This window comes from Passer montanus, unplaced genomic scaffold, assembly GCF_014805655.1.
Source record: "Passer montanus isolate IOZ18808 unplaced genomic scaffold, ASM1480565v1 scaffold15, whole genome shotgun sequence".
Classification (NCBI taxonomy): domain Eukaryota; kingdom Metazoa; phylum Chordata; class Aves; order Passeriformes; family Passeridae; genus Passer; species Passer montanus.
Window position 1 is genome coordinate 7312313 of NW_024362051.1, and position 16257 is coordinate 7328569.

At 46.4% G+C, this 16257-nt stretch overlaps 1 protein-coding gene across 1 annotated transcript in view; it reads right to left on the reverse strand.

Moving 5' to 3' along the window:
- COL23A1 (collagen type XXIII alpha 1 chain) overlaps positions 1-16257 on the reverse strand; it is a 49943-nt gene continuing 33686 nt past the window's right edge. The window contains exons 10-27 of the mRNA XM_039701255.1: positions 16003-16029; positions 14837-14881; positions 14205-14267; positions 12906-12950; positions 12361-12438; positions 11976-11999; positions 11049-11102; positions 10253-10297; positions 9688-9777; positions 9269-9340; positions 8913-8954; positions 8050-8076; positions 7570-7641; positions 7429-7482; positions 7143-7169; positions 6612-6665; positions 5890-5976; positions 1-4545 (exon numbers count right to left, since the gene is read on the reverse strand). Coding sequence (XP_039557189.1) covers positions 4222-4545; positions 5890-5976; positions 6612-6665; positions 7143-7169; positions 7429-7482; positions 7570-7641; positions 8050-8076; positions 8913-8954; positions 9269-9340; positions 9688-9777; positions 10253-10297; positions 11049-11102; positions 11976-11999; positions 12361-12438; positions 12906-12950; positions 14205-14267; positions 14837-14881; positions 16003-16029 — 1230 coding nt within the window. The 3' untranslated portion in view covers positions 1-4221. The remainder of the gene's footprint in view (positions 4546-5889; positions 5977-6611; positions 6666-7142; positions 7170-7428; positions 7483-7569; positions 7642-8049; positions 8077-8912; positions 8955-9268; positions 9341-9687; positions 9778-10252; positions 10298-11048; positions 11103-11975; positions 12000-12360; positions 12439-12905; positions 12951-14204; positions 14268-14836; positions 14882-16002; positions 16030-16257) is intronic.

The window sequence follows — 16257 nt, forward strand, 5'->3', positions numbered from 1 at the left end:
TAAGCCATCTTCTTCCTCTTTGAAATATTTTTTTATGGCTCTCTGCTGCACAATTGCTGTTTTTTCAACATCTTAAAAATGCTGAACTGTGGAATAGTTTGCAATTTTAATTGATCCCACAGTGGCATATGCAGATATCAAAATAATAATGATTTTTATCCACTACCCTGCTCTGCATGGGATGTGCCTGAGAAGAGATAATTTAATAAAAGAGAATGAAAAGGTGAAGAAAAATAAGACAACAAGAGGAGAGCACAGAGTTAGTTTACAGTTAAAACCATGTAAACCAAGAAGAAATAAAAAGCAAATGAATCCCACAAACCAAGTCAGTTAAATACTCCAAACTCCCAATTTCTGGGAACTCCAAGAGCAACATTATGTGCTCTGTTGTTTAAGAAGGGACTTGAGCAGAGCCTTCCCTGTCCTGCAGCTCCCTGCACTGAAATACTGCCAGGTTTTTCTGGTTTGAAATTCTGCAGTAGAGGCTTCCTGGGGAATTTGTGTTCCACAGTAACAAAGTGCTGGCACATCTTCAGGATCATACCCCAGAACAGGACCCAGAGGTGCTTCCTCTGGAGGGAAAAGGTTTCTCTTGATTGTAGAGGAAATCACCACAAGCAGTCAAGGTTGTTCAGTTTAGCCCCAGAACTGCTGTTTCCATCACACCCACAGCAGGTAGTGATGGATGGAGCTTGGCTTTGTTTCCTCTGCAGGTTGCAAATCCTTCTCCTGTTTGACCAGACAGCAGACAGCCGCTTCTTTCATTGTCAGGGCTGCATCCTTCTTTTCTTTGCTTTCAGCCAGGTTTTTTCACCCTTTTAATGTGCATGTACAATGCAAATATGAAGTTGAGAGCCGAATTAGGACAGGGATTTTGCCCTCCTTCATGCAGTAAGGCACACAAGGCTGGCTCAGTACTGTTAGTTCACACTGCAGCATGAGCAGGGAACACTGTTCATCCTCAGCTACTGCCATCAGTACCTTTAGCAAATCCTGGTGTTACCATGCAATGGTAGAGGTTTGAGAGCTTTACATTATTTTCCAAGTCCACAAATGTCAGAATCCAGTATAAAAAAAGGTCAATATATTACTGTCAAAAGTTTTTTTCCTTTTTTTATACAAAAATTAAAAAGATCAAAATATATCACATTATTTACATATTGTGCTTCATGCTTAGAGATCACTGAAAAAGAACACACAAACAAACATTTTGATCAGAGAAATGCTCCATTCATTACACTCACTAACCTTACTGTTAATACTATAAGAATTGGCATTCAGATTTCTTTAATCTTAATGGTGCATCCAAACAAATTACACAGAATTAAAACCTTGGATATACCAAGGGTGTGCTCACATTCTAACTGAGGGTTTGCAGTCGGTTAGTGGCATGCTGTTAACTCCAGCTGTGTCCATGTACATGTTTACATGTACAATGGTTTGTAATTCCACTCAGCTTCAGAGTCATTCTCTTGTTGGAGAATGAGGATTCTCCTGCAAGTCTGGCTTAAATCCTCATTTTACAGGAGGACACATCTCTCCTCATTCTCCCAGGCTGCTCTGGGTGCACGAGATGCTACAAATTACCTGACCACTGCACCCAGGGTGCTGATCAGAGCACTGAGGCAGTGCAGTGGTTGTGAATTACAATTACAATGGCAGAAGAGTCTTTGTTAGAAAATAAATGTTTGGAACTCTGCAACAAAGAGACAACCCATTGTTAACTTCTCAGCTGGGAGGGTTTGGACTGAGAAAGGCACACGAGCACCTGGGGCAGCCTTTCCATGGGTGGTTCCTGAGCTTCCTTGGCCATGATAAAAGCCTGAGCAGGCCTGTAAAAATGCACTCTACTGACAGTGTTAACAATGATTTGTGTCATGCTCAGGAAGTTTTTGGTGTTCCCAGCACCAGTCTAGAGCTGGGGGGAACAAGACCTGAAGCTGCTGGAATCCTGCTCTCCCAAGGCATAATGTCATGTCTGCCAGGCCTGTGAGCTGCTGCTTAAAGCATGTTCAGCACTGCAAACATTGACCATGCAGGGAGCAGAGTTACTCAGGACCTGTTCAAGGATATACAGTTATTAATGTTACTGTACCTTATGCCAACATCCTGCTACTGGCAGTCCGTCTGGTCCCTGCAAAATTGAATTTACAGATTCAGTTTTTCTGACAGTGTCAGACTTAAGTGTCAGACCCAAACACCTGAAGCTCATTTGTCACAATGAAAGGCTTAGCAGCACTGTTAATTACCATGCAAAACCCATTTACTGTATATGCACAAAAATAAATATGCAGGCAATGTAATCCATATGTCACGCACAACACAAAATTAAATACACCTCAGGGTAAACTAAAAAAAAAAAATTGGAAATCTACACTTTTTTTTCCTTTAAACAAAGAAGACGTGTACAAATAGATTTGAAATCACAGTTCATTAACTTCATAATCTGCTTTATAAGGTAGTGCATTTTGCAATCAGACATATATATGGAAAGCATGATGTGGGAATGTATTTTTTGTTAAAATGTGCTTTTCTGTTTGGGGGAGGTGATGTAGGTATTTTTTTCCTAGATGGTATCCTAATTGTGTTAAATTTGATCCTGCAGTACTTAGTTTCTTTAAGAAGTCTTGAGTTGTTGAACTGAGAATAGGATGAGTTATGGACTATGCAAAGGGAGTGAAAATATTTGTCTTGTTCCACTGGAGATACAAGAAACATACAAAAATCAGAAAGCCAGAAGAGCTCTCTCTCCAGGAGAACACTGGAAAGGAAGGAGCCCTTAGAAGAGGAACGAGCTATGTATGACCAGCTCTCTCAAGACACCCATGAAGAAATAGCTGACTTCAGCTGCCTTTCCTGATGCTGGATTTGTTTAAGGCTCCTGGATCTCCAATGACATGAATTTCTGCATGTAGAGCCACAGAGAGCACCCAGGCACTGACCCTTCCCTCAGAGCCACCTCCAGACTCACTAGGGCTGGGAAGATGTGGATGCAGCAGAGAGAACTGCTAGTGCAAATACAGGTCAAAATGCAATTTTACATTTTTTACTGTAAATGTTAGTCATCACATTTTTTTGTATTCTGTATTGATTTTATATGTAAAATAGCCTATGCCCAATAAAACAGATGCAGTGAGTAAGGTAACCCTCTCCAGCTACTCAGAGTGTAAGCAGTCATGCTTTCCTGTAGCCTTAGTTAGAAAACACACATTTTTTTCTGCAGACACAGTCAATATTTTGGTCCAAAGCTATTAAAAAAAGGGGGGTAGAACATGTACATTTGCCAGAGTTGTCTGGGGTGATGGGTACAGGGAACAAGTGGTTGTTTGACCTAAAACATGCTGACCTACTGTTAAGGTGCTCCCTGACACTGATGGTCAGGGTTTATCTCTGCCCTGAGCACTTCTCCTTCTTGTGCACTCAGAATACTTATTTTGGCCATCATAAAACTCCACACCTTTCTACCGTGTTTCACTTGAGTGACTCCAAAATGACTCTTTGTGGCTGTGTGTGGGGCTCATGCTGCTGCTCCTGGACTCAAAGCCCAGCAAGCCTCCTCTGCACCCTGGGCTGCAGAACAAAGTCAACGTTTCAACCAACCTGCAACTAACCAGGAAGATGCACAAGTGCTTTGCTAAATGGTCATGTTGTAGTTAATTGGAGGAATCACCCACTGCAGCTTACAGTGCCTTCAACAGAGATGGGTCCTGTGTTTTCTGTGTAGTTAGGATGGGAGATGCTTGGGAAATAGAACATCTCTGGGGAGTAAGTAAGAAGTTAGAGCAGGCTTGCTGTTAGGAATTGGTTTCTTGGACACATCTGAAAGTAATTTAACTTTTTGAAAGAGAAACAGCTTACTGCCCTTTTGTTTTTCTGAGGACAACTGCAAATCATCTAACACACAGCATTTTCTGTGGTTAAAAAAATGAAAATAAAACAATGACCTCTCTTAGCTAGTGGTGCAGAGCCCTTTTGGGGAGCAGAGCACGAACCTTCCTGCATAAGCACTGGACTCAACCTGAGCAGAGCTCTGTGCTGACACAGCAAAACCCTTCTGGTGCCCAGAGTGCCAGTGGCCCTGCTCTGCAGGACTGTTTGTTTGAGGAAAGCTTTTCAAATCCCAGCTGGGGATGGGACTCAGGGCTGCAGCAGCACAGGCACGAGGGGAACCAAACTGGGCCATAGGCACTGAGAGAAACCATAACTAACTTTGAGCATCTGTTACCATAAAGGGACTGGCATCCCCTGCATGATCTCCCAAGATTTACACTCCCTATCTAAAGTAATTTTAACTGGAAAGAAGGAGGCACAACTCTGGCATCCTTCCCCAAATGCCAGAGTGAAACATCTTGTTCCAGCTCTGCTGCCCTGTGTCCTTTTCCTCCCTGGAGGGGTTTGCTCCTGGGGACAGGGCTTGGTCACAGCAGGAACACACACAAACCATGCAAGGCAGAGCAGATACTGTACCAAAGGGCAGGGCAGGCTCACCCCATCCAGGCCTGGCAAACCTGGGTCCCTTTTGCTGCCTGCAATGCTATGATCTCCCTGTTTGGAAAAATAACTGCTTGTTGAGAATGATAAAGGACACAGGAGTTACACAGACAGACACCCATGTTTCAGCACAGTGGGAGGAGGATGGGTCTAGAGCTTCACAGCTCCGTTTCTGATGACAGAGCAGAGTGGTTTTATGGTAGGGAGTTCACATGACATGCAGAATCTGTCAGCTGGGAAAATCCTCTGCACACAAACCAGAGATTCACATTTGTAAAAGTGCAGTTAAAGAGATAAAGGGTAAATCACCCAACATGTCAAGAGAGGAAAAAATTAATTGCAGTTCACATTCAATCTCCAGGCAAAATAAAGCATATTGACTAAAGGAGCTTATTGCTGGTGTAGTGGAGCTACACAACAGCCTTGGCTGCCATGGCTGTGCTCAGAGAGTGAGGAGAAGTCACACGTTCAGAGAAGAAATGGGTTTTTGAATTGTCATGGAGCAAGTAGCTGGCGCTCTTAATTAGGTGCTTCTGGACTAAGTAAACAGCTACATTTAAGCTGTTTCAGTTCCATATTTGATACTTCTCCTCCTGCAGTTTCAAAGCACTTCAGGGAAAGAATCTCTCTAGTTTTAGTCATTATATGAGAAACAGTAGTGAAAAGGAGATAAATTTTATCAGACCAAATAACTTCTTACAAACCACTCTAGATTTTTTTTTTTTTGTGGGCTCTCTAATGAATGAGAGGTACAGGAAGTGGACTTGGGAGATCCAGCTTCCCCAGGCTCAAACACCCAGGAGGTTTCCTGGAAAGCGGCGGTGGCCCGGGGTGTGTCTGGGAAGGGACAGCTCTGAGCCACAGGCAGAGAAACCAGGGGAGGTCTCTTCTCCCAGAGGCACTCCTGGCAGCCTGGGGAGGTCCACTCATGCATCACTTATGCTTGGCAGAGCTGTCATGCTGTCAACCCCAACATGCTTCCCCTGGCTCATCCCTCGCTCGGTTTGCAGGGATGAAGGGATGGAGCTCTCCTTGTTTTCAGATCAGCTCCCATCCCCTGCACCCAGTTACTCCCTGATTTCAAACACGCTCAGAAGCCAAGCCAGCACCATCACACTATCTCCCGAAGAGCTCTACTGAGGTCCATTGTTCCCGACTACAATAAGAAGGTCTTTACACAAAGATGTTTTATTTTTACTGCTGTGGCTTGCTCCCATCTGGCCCTTACAGTGAGCAGTTAACTTCCAGCAGTGCAGATAAACCATTAAGAAAAGTGAGAAAACAATAACCATCTGCTCTGATTTACTGCAAAAGAGAGAACTCCCAAATCCTCCCTGGCTGCAAAGCTGTGTCTCCTTTTCAGCCCCATGCTTAGGGTGAGTGAAATGAAAGACGTACCACGGGACAAGGCTGATCCAGTCCAGGGGGGCCTGGTTCCCCCTTCTGTCCTTTGGCCCCTTTTCTCCCTGGTATTCCTCGTTCACCCTGTCAGCACAACAGGAAGATATCAGGAGCAAGGGGAAGAAACACCTTTATAAAATTCATATCTCACAGCATTTGCAGAGTCCCAGTCCTCACCCAGAGTAAGGACACTTGCACTAGTGTGACCTCAGCTGAGCAGTGAAATCACTGTGAAAATCTTCAGTTAAAGCTGGGTGGAAATATTGTAATAGATAATTTTATAGCAGATTGACTAAATGAGCAGTTTCTGCTGGAGCCCAGGTTGGTATCTGACAGCAGGTGTGAGCAGCAGCTTCCAGCTACTGCCCTGTGCTCAGCTGGGCTCCTGGCTCCACCTGGGTGCCCCTTTGTGTAACAAAACCTTTGACTTGGATCCATTTTCAAGGTCTGTAAACCAAGACCAGTGATTCTGTGGCTGTCAGGCTGCTCCATTTCCCCACAGTGGTCAGGCTGGGCTGGGGTGAGGGCAGGCTTGCAAAAACCCTTTCAGGAGGGTTCCAAGGGGAATAAGTGCCTGTCCTGCCCTGAGCTGGGAATTTGCAAATCCTTGGGCTGCAGAGAAGGCCTTTCAGCAGTGGCTCCAGGGCAAGCAGCACTGCCTGCCAAAAAGAGCAGCCTGTCCTGGCCCACAAGCATCAACACAACCATAACCCACTCACCTTCTCGCCTCTTTCACTTCTCTCTCCCTTCTCTCCTCTGAGACCAGGGAAACCCTGTCACCACAATTTTTAGGTGGAAAAAAGAAAAAAAGAAAAAAGATTTTGTAAGTTTAGTGTGTGAATGGCTCAGTTCAACATGAGCCAACTCCAGCCATCAGCCTGTCCTGCCACGGTGAAGAATGACATTTTCTTCCTGTTGACTTGGTATGTCAGCAATTTCTTGGAAAAATGGAGTGCTTCACCACACCCCAGCAACATTACAGCTATTAGAAATTTTCATGTCACTGAATCCAATACAAATATGGAAAGGGAAGCCCTGGCAGCACCTTTAGGTGAGCAGCTCCACTGTGCCGTGGAAGCAGCCCAGCAATGGGCCCAAATTCAGCCCTTTCTGCAGCCATCACTCCATGGACATTGTGTTTAAGGGGGACCAGTCTATGCAGTGTTAGCTACATATTTTCCCAACAATCTCAAGTTAGGTGTGTGTTACTTGTGTTTCTACCACGAATAATGAATGATTTCCATACTCACATCCAATCCTGGCTCTCCTGGCTTTCCCTGCAGATGTAAAAATAAAAATTAAGATGTGCTGTGTTGAGCCTGGTGCTGCAGACAAACTTGGATCCAGTTGGTTTAACGTGGTAGTGAGGGCATGGGCTCACCCAGGAGCCCCTGGGACTGGAGGCTGCCCCTTTGCCACCCAGCAGGGTGGTGCTGGTCCAGCTCTGCAGCTCTGGCTGGACTCCCCACAGCAGGGTTTTACAGCCCCTATTTTAGGATTGCACCCCAACTGCCCCTCTCCCACACCCATGATTACCTTTTCTCCTTTGGTACCAGGTAAACCAATGAGCCCTGGAGCACCTGGGAGACCCTTAAATTAAAAAGAAACAAAGCATTGGGATTGTTTCCTGAGAGACAGGTTTCTGTCGACAGCCAAAAATTTGGGAACACAACTCACAGCAGGTCCGGTGTCACCTTGGTCCCCCTTCACACCAGTGTCACCTTTCTCTCCCTTTGCACCATCCAGACCCTGCAGAAGTGAAATGGATCAGCCAAGAAGCCCTGGCAGCCCCTCAGGCACCCCCCACCTCCCACCCCTTCTCTGGGTGCTCACACCCACACTGCTGCTGATGTTTTGCTCTTTACCACATCATATAAGAAAGTAGCTGCAAATACAGGTTTTAAGCCTTTTGGTTTGGAAACCCTGGCTCTCACCAGCCCTCAGGACTCTGTGTGGGAGGAGGGGTTTGGATTGTAAATGCTTGGAAGGAAAAATGGCTTGTTTTCCAAAATGCCAACTGCTGAACAGTGTAACCAAGGGATGTGTTGTGACAACAGTGACAAAAAACTCAGACTCCAGAGCTGACAGGCCTTTGTGAGCCTGTAAATAATGCACTAGCAGCTGGGAAACTGGGTGACATTTAATTTATTGACTTACTTTAGGCCCCTGGATTCCTGGAGGACCCTGTGGGAAAGACAGTGGTGCATTTGAAAAAAACCCAGAATTTAAAAACATACCGTAAACTTTCCTTCCCAAACAATTTCTTGCTCAAATTACAGGCTGACAATGGTCAAATACTTATTTTCAAGACAGGTGGCAGTTTATTTTGTTCTCCAGTATCAAATCAAAGGGCAGGGGAACTGAAAAAGAGCATTCTGTGTAACATGGGACAATAAAGCTCTGCAACACAAGCTCTGGAGAGTGAGAACCCCCAGAATCTTTGCTGAAGAAATGACAGGATGCTCTGGGGGTGGCATTGTGCCAACAGAGCCCTCCACACCTGGGCAGGGCTGGGATGTGAATGCCACCTGCTTTTGAAGCATGGTCTCTCAAGGTGAATCTTGGGCCCAGCAGAGGGATCCCAGCCTTCCCAATGTCCCCGACAGCTCCTCTTGGAGCACTGTAGGCACCAAACCCCTTTGATGTCTCCATCAAAAATGCTCTGTGTGTTCACCACCACCTGCATGCTCTCCCAGTGCAGCTGATGGCAGAAAACTTCATGACTTGGGTGAATTTAGGGGAATACAGACACTGTCATGATGGGGAGCAGATTTTCCATCCCACAAGATTTTATCTTTTCTCCCAAGAAAAAACTTGGATTTTTGCAAAATGAGCCATAAACTCTGATGTACTCTCCTAAATTAGGTGCTTTAATTTCTCCAAAGACAGATCAGACTGTAGCACTTCCCTGATTTTTTTTCCCAGATTCAAGACAGCCCACAATGACTAAACAGAACAAACCACCCTTGTCCTTTATCACATACAATAATAAATCTGCATGAATCACTTCAGAGTCCTACCATAGGGCCAGGTAATCCAGGGGGTCCAGGCTCAGGTATGATCTGCAGAAGGGAATTAAACAGCACATTAACAAGGCTGTCAGGAGTGGAAACCTCACAAAGCCCAGAATCATTATTTAATGCCCAATTAATTACCACAGCAGCATCCAATATTTCAACAACCAATAAAAAATCGAAATAATTTTGTAGTGCTAAGAGTGTGAACTGCTCTTCCCTAAGGAATAAACCCCATTTAGACAGAATGTAGAAAACAGTTGGGTTTTGCTGATAGATATGGGACTGGAAGGTGTGTCCTGCACCCCCAACCTTGCCTGATCCTGTGCCATGAAAGAGACTTTATGTTGCCAAGATCTTACATGATTATTCTGCAGACATGGTGACCCCGTGTCTCCTTTGTCTCCTTTGTCTCCTTTTGGCCCTTCTGCTCCCTGAAAGATAAAAATGTGACACTGATGTGGTGCATCTTCCAGGAAAGCAAAAATGAGAGAAAAATAGGTTTGTCTCCCTCTAAACACCAGCCTTGGCTCAAGCCATGCTCATGGTCATCTCCAGGGCACCTTGAAGAAATATTTTCTCCTTTTTCTCTCTTGATACATTCTGAATAAGCTGACTGGAAATGGAAATTCAAAGCTCCCACATCCACCAGCTCCACAGGAAGGTGGTGTGGAGAGGTCTGTGCTTAAATCAGCCAACCCAGCCCCATTCTGAGCATTTGCAGCAATCAGTGCATCAGAGAACCGAGAGCAGAGGGACAGGGACAGCCAGAGAGACGTACCGGGGGACCTGCTGAGCCCACTTCTCCTGTCTCTCCTTTCTGCCCCATGGTCCCCACGCTGCCCTGGTCACCCTTTGCTCCTTTGGGACCCTGCAAGTTGAGAGAATACAGCATGTTTAGGAGAAAACTCTGAAAACAACCCCCCACAGCAGCCACTTCTGCCTTTCTGCTGTTCCCTCCGCATCGCGAGCTCATGAGAACATGTTTTAACATTCATCCTCACAGATGCCAATTTTGAGGGTGCAGCAGAATTTGGCTGGGCTGCAGGAGGGATTGCAGCCATTTGGGGTTGGGAAGGTTTACAAAAAGATTTGAGACAGCATCTGATGAGCTGCTTGTGAAAGGAGCCCCTTCAGCTCGGCAGACACGGCCACGAGCAGCATCAGCACGCTCAGAGCAGAGCATGGGCTGCAGGCAAAGGACCATCAATTCAGGGAGACACAGCTGCCCCTACACAGCAGAGCTCACTCCTGGCATGCTGGATTTGTTTTTCAGACACACAGGAAACTTCCTTTTCATTTGGCTCCTGGCAAGGCCTCGCTCGATCCGGCCGTGCCTCACTCACCTTTTCACCATCCATTCCAGGTGGACCTGGCAAGCCCAGCTCTCCCTGGAGGGAGACAAAGAAAGGGGAGCCCATGGTAAATTAAATTAAGGCTTCATCCTTGGAAAGCATTGTGCAAGGAAATTACTTATTCACACACAACTGTTGTGGTTATGGGTTTGCCACTGCCAGGCTTAGGACCAAGGAGGCGTCAGTGACCCACCAGCATCTCCAGCTGATCTGGATATTGGCACAGAGGCCTCAAAAGGCACTGAAATCCTGTCCCATCCTATTATTTCAAGAGATACTTTTCTACAAATTACATTATTCTTTTTAAGAAACAGCTGGCTGCAGGTTACAGACTCTTGCTTGTGAAGCAGGAGGACACCAGGTCCTGGGACAGCGCTGGGACAGCAAACAGCACATAGGAAGGGTGGGAATGAGGGTGGCTCAGCACAGCCACAGGACTGCCAGCCCCTCTCACAACTGCTTCTCCCACTTCTGCCTCCTGCCACAGACAAACGGGGCAGTCTCAGAGGAGCTGGGATTTTGACTGTCAGGTGTGGAACTGGGACTGGACTCGTTTCTGGGACAGCATCCTCTGGAAGAAGGCCAGAGACAGGTCAACAACATTTTGGCTTTTGTGTGAAAGCCACTGTTTTTTCAGTCAGAGAAAGGGCTAAATAGCACACACAGCCTCAAACTCCTCTTCAGGCAGCTTCGACTGCCTTATTTTGGCTTGGGAGACTCTTCATGGAGAGCTACTACTGACCACAGCTTGGTCATCTTGCCGTAGCTTGGCAGAGGCCAGGCTCACCTTGGGACCTGGAGTGCCTTGGGGGCCCGGTGGCCCTGGGGGACCTGGTGGACCCTGAAACACAAACAAAACAGGTTTGATCATGACTGGCATGGACTTGGCTGTGCTCGTGCTGTGGGGATGAGCACTCCCAGCCACGATCTGCCAGAGACACTCAGGTGAGTGGATTGTCCGAGCACTGAGATGAGCTCAGCTGCCACAGAGTGCCCGAGGTTCCTCTGCCACGGGGTTGTTCATGCAGAACACAACACAGTGGGAGCCAGTCAGGTGTACAGCTGCAAAGACATGGGCTAAGAGGCAAAATGCCTTTATCTGGAGGTGGGACCCCAATCTGATGGTCTCCTTTTGTATCATGCCCGCTCCAGCCAGCCAGCCTGGGAAGCAGCATCGTGCTGAAAACTGTCAGCCAGCCAGGGAGGTGCAATTAAAGAGGGGAAAAAAGGAGTTTGTGTGAGCACTAACAACAGGAAAACCTTGCACACGTAAAGAAGTTATTTTCCCTGGGCACTGCTGGATGCAAAGACCACAAACCACCTTGAGATGAACAAATATTTTCCAACTTGCAAATTATTTCAAGCAGCAAAATTTGTGGTCTTGCTCAGATGGAAGCCAAACCAGTATCATATCCTGGAGCACCTTTCTCCATGGCTGCACACTCAAATGCTGTTACACTTAGTCACACTGGAAGCCTTTCCAGAGCCTTGTCCTAGAGACAGGTCAGTGCACAAACACTGCAAACAGCGAGTAAGCAGGAAAACAGCAAAGTTAGTGAGGTTCAGTGCCCCTCAGCAGTTTCTGCATGCAGAACAAGGGACAGGGTCTGGGTCCAGCAGGTGAAGCCTCCAGACATTTGATGGAGCCTCTCCAACCACTGCACTCCACTCCTAAAGCTGCATGCCACGCACACATCTGGCAAACGGAAATTACCAGCACTTTGTGTATCCCTGCAGCCTGTTATAAAACAATTAGGATGGTTCTCAAATATGCCTGTAATTAAGTAGTTATTCTATTCAGCTTATTTCATCCTAATGAAAAGGTCAGGGCACTGTTCAGATGGGCAGGCAAAGGCTCAGGTGTTGTTCCCCTTCCTCCCACACCCCAACTGCTGCCATCAAGCTCCACCACTGCTTTTGCTGCTACACCCTAAATATCCTCAGCCCCCCAATGCAACCAGCTCTTTCTTCCCTCCCAACCAGCTCTGTGCCAAGACAGCAACCTCAGGAGGAGACAAGGACAAGGGTGGACACGTTGCCACCACGGCAGATGTTGGCAGATTTCAGTCCTGTCCCACGAGCCCTGGCGCAGGGCTTACCTTGAGCGCGTCCAGGATTCGGCCGTCGTAGTCGATCACGACGGTGTCTCCCTGCTCCCCTTTCAGCCCAGGGGGACCCTGCAGGCAGGGATGAATCCTGTTTAATCCTACAGCGCGGAGAGGTGGCTGCTATGAAAGCAAAGACCTGACACGCAGCGTTTGGGGGTTATCACCTTACAAACAGCATGGATTTAACCAGTCCTTAGTCTGACAGCTGGAACTGAAAAACCTCAAAAGGCCATCAGTTTGTGTAATGGAGAAGAGCATAAAAATCCTCACTTGATCACCCCTATTCCCAGCTTCCCTCTTGCAGAAAAAAGGGTCACAGAATGGTCATGAGTATAAGAAAATTGGACTTGACTGATTTCCCATGCCAGCATTCAATACCTGTGCAAGCATTTGTTTAAATATGCACCATCTCTATTTTCTGACACTGAACACATCCTGAAGCAATTGATCCACATACTAAGCAGAAGGAGGTGGTGGGGAGCAGCTAAGGTTGAGACAAATACACAGCTCCAAAATTAAATCCTGAACATCCATACCCGGGGTCCAATGGAGCCAATTCCTCCCTTCTCACCAGGTTCACCCTGAAAATCAAAAATCACATTTTTTCAATGAGACCAAGGAAAATATAAAATATTTATCTTAAAAACACCGTACCCACCCTAAAGATATGCTTTAGCTTAAGAAAAATTATGACACCAACAAGGGACTGCTTCTCCTAGCAGAAAATAGATTTGACCTGAGAGGAAAAATGTTTAGCAAAAAACAACGTTGGTGTAACAACAAGAGGAGTAAGAGGAGGTCTCGTTGCAGGGGGAGAGGAGTGGCCAGCCCGGGGCTGAGCTCCCTGTATGGGCTGCGCTGCTCTCCAGCTCTCTCCCTGCCCTGTGTGCTGAGCTCCATCTCTTTGTGCTGGTTCCACATGGCTCCCTTTGCTTCAGGCTGAGTTTTGCATGTGGAAAGTTTCAGCTGAGATGTTTAAACCATTTTCAAGGGGGAGTTTGAGGAAAAGTTCTGTGCCAAATTGTTCCTTTTTTCTTCCTCTTTTTTTTATTTTTTCCCCTACCCTCCTTTTCATCTTTTTTTTTTTTAATTGGAGGGTTTTAAGAAGTCATAGCACTCTTACAGTAATGACCTGAAATTCTGTTCAGGATTCAAAAGATGTCCCATTTGTCACACCCATGTTGATCCCCTTGCTGACCAAATTAAAGCTGTCCAAAAAGTAAAAAAATGGGAAAAATGTATAGAAAAAACCTAAATTCAATGGTTCTAGGAGGAGTTTATTAAAGTTCACCAGAGCCCAGTTTCTTCCTTACACACACTGTCTTGCCCAATAAGGGATCATGACTCTCTGATATAGAAAATATTAGTGCATCCAGATCCTACTAAACACAAAGCAGCTGAGGGGTAAATAGCAGCCCATGGATGGTGTCTGGGGCTCCTCAGCACCACCCAACAAACCCAGACTAATTTTATCTCTCAGCAGCTTTGGAGGTCAGGAGAACAGGGCAGCTCACAAGTGCTTGGGGCTCTGAAGCAATTCCACAGCCATCAATAACATGGGATCAAAATGTGATCAGAATTCCACAGTTTTTGAGGAAAAAGGCAATTCAGTGGAAAATGTGCAAGTGGATGACTTACAAGCTCTTATACTGATCTCTGCTTGAACCAGGCTTTCATCAAATCACCAGGAAAAGCTAAAACACTCTTAATATCACTCCTTTTGTGTCAGTTTTGGCACATTATGAGGCTTTTAGAAGGCAAAGGTCCAAAACACCTCCTCAGCTGGAATCCTCTGCCTCAGCAGGGCTGTGCCCAGAGTTCCAGCTTTTCCTTACCTTTATTCCTGGGAAGCCATCTGTGCCGTTCTCTCCCTTGGGACCCACGCTTCCTTTTTCTCCCTGAAAACAAAGCCCTTTAGATAAATGCTGTACAGAGAGGATGGAGAAAAGATTTCTTCATGTTATCATTTTAATTTATCTTCATTTTACATACATGAGGGAGCAGAGCTCTGCTTTCAGCTGTGAAACATTTCACCTTGCCCAGGTGCAAACGGGGAGTTTTCAAGACAAAAGTGAAGCTTTCAGATTCAGCAGTTTGGCTGTGGGTGGTGTGTTCAGCCATGAAGCTGACCCCAAAACCACAGCACAGAATAATAAATTCACAATGTTTTGTGTTGGAAGGGGTCTTGAAGATCATCCAGTACCAAACCCCTGCCATGTCCAGGGACACCTTCCACTGTTCCAGATTGTTCCAAGCCCTATTACACCTGGCTTTGGACACTTCCAGGGATGGGGCAGCCACAGATGCTCTGGGCACTCTGTGCCAGGGCCTCACCACCCTCACAGTTTTTTGATCTTTTTCCACACCAGAAGAGAAATGTTCCTGCCCCAGCTGTGATATGGTGCAAAAACCAGAGGGCAAAAGATGCAGCCCAACACATGGATTAGAGGGACAGAGCAGGACGTACCTTAGGGCCCACAGGTCCTGGTTCCCCAGGGATCCCATCATCACCCTGATGGAACAAAATACAAAAAGTTAAATACACAGGCCTGGTACACACTTAGTAGGTTCCAACACATCAGTTTATCTCACTGGCTGTTGCACAGACCCAAAACTCTCTCAGGTTTGCAGGCAACCAGGACAGAGCTGCAGCAAGGAGCACAGGAGGCTCCAGTGTCATCCCCTGCTCCCACCCAGCCCTGCCTCCCCTGATCCTGGGAAGGTGGATGGGCATCTTCCAGAATTTGCTTACAGCAGGCCCTGGTAAAGGTCTTCTCCCACCTTCAACAGGAACTAAACATTAAATTCCTTAAGGCATTTTGGGCCCCAAAGACCTCCTGTAGCTGCTTCACGGACTTCATCACAAGCCACCAACACCCTCTGCCAGGAGGAGGTTTTTGGTTTTGCTTGTGCTTTGTTGTTCTCCTGGAGTAAAACCACTTCATGGATGCTGACGAGTTTAGTTTTACCAGCCAGTTATGAAATGTTAAAGCCAAATTCTGGCCTGAAAAAATGCCCATGGCCACTCCTCTATTGGGCCAAAGAGTAAAAGGGAAAGGCTGGGCCCTGTCAGTGCTTTGACTTCTCTTAAAGGCAGTGATTTATCCACTTCTCAATGGCACCACTGTCGTGGAGAGCTTGGGCATGTGAATCTCTCACAATCTTCACTTCCACACCCCAGCAGCATTCCTGGCCCTCAAGAGGACATTTCCCATGGGACTGCAGTGCTGCTTGGTGATGGCCATCCCAGGAACTCCAGAGCCATTCCCTGGGCAGAGAACATCCTCCAGGCACCTCTTGGTTCATTGAACTATTGGAGAGAAAGGGCTCCAGACCTACTGCTTTGCTTGGCATTTGCTGTTTTATTCTTTGTCTGTTGGGCAGATGTGCCTGCAGCCTCTGGCTCACTTGTGGAAATGAAAGCCAGGCTGCAGGCACAGCTATGCCCAGCCCAGGGTGGTGTGGGAGGGAAACTGAGGGAACACAGGGAATGGTTGGTGTGGACAGCCACGACACAGCTTCTACACCAGCCTCTGGCAATGGTTTCCCTAGCCAAGCACAGAGCAAAGCAAAGGGAAAATAAATAAATAAATAAAATAATAAATGAATTTTTTAAAAAAATCACCATTTTACCTTTTTCCCCTGGACACCAGGCTCACCCTTCAACAGCAATATCAACAGAAGAGAAAGAAATTTAGGGACATGACAGAAAATAAGGCAAATTATTATAATCAAAATTAATTGTAAAATTAAAATACTTAGCTTGTGCTGATCATATTTATCCCCCCAAATGCAAGAAAGCACATTCCCACAACACAGCAGATTGCAGCCCCCTGCAGGTCCCTCCAGCCCCATTTCCAGTTTTGAGCATGGGCAGTGGATATTGAG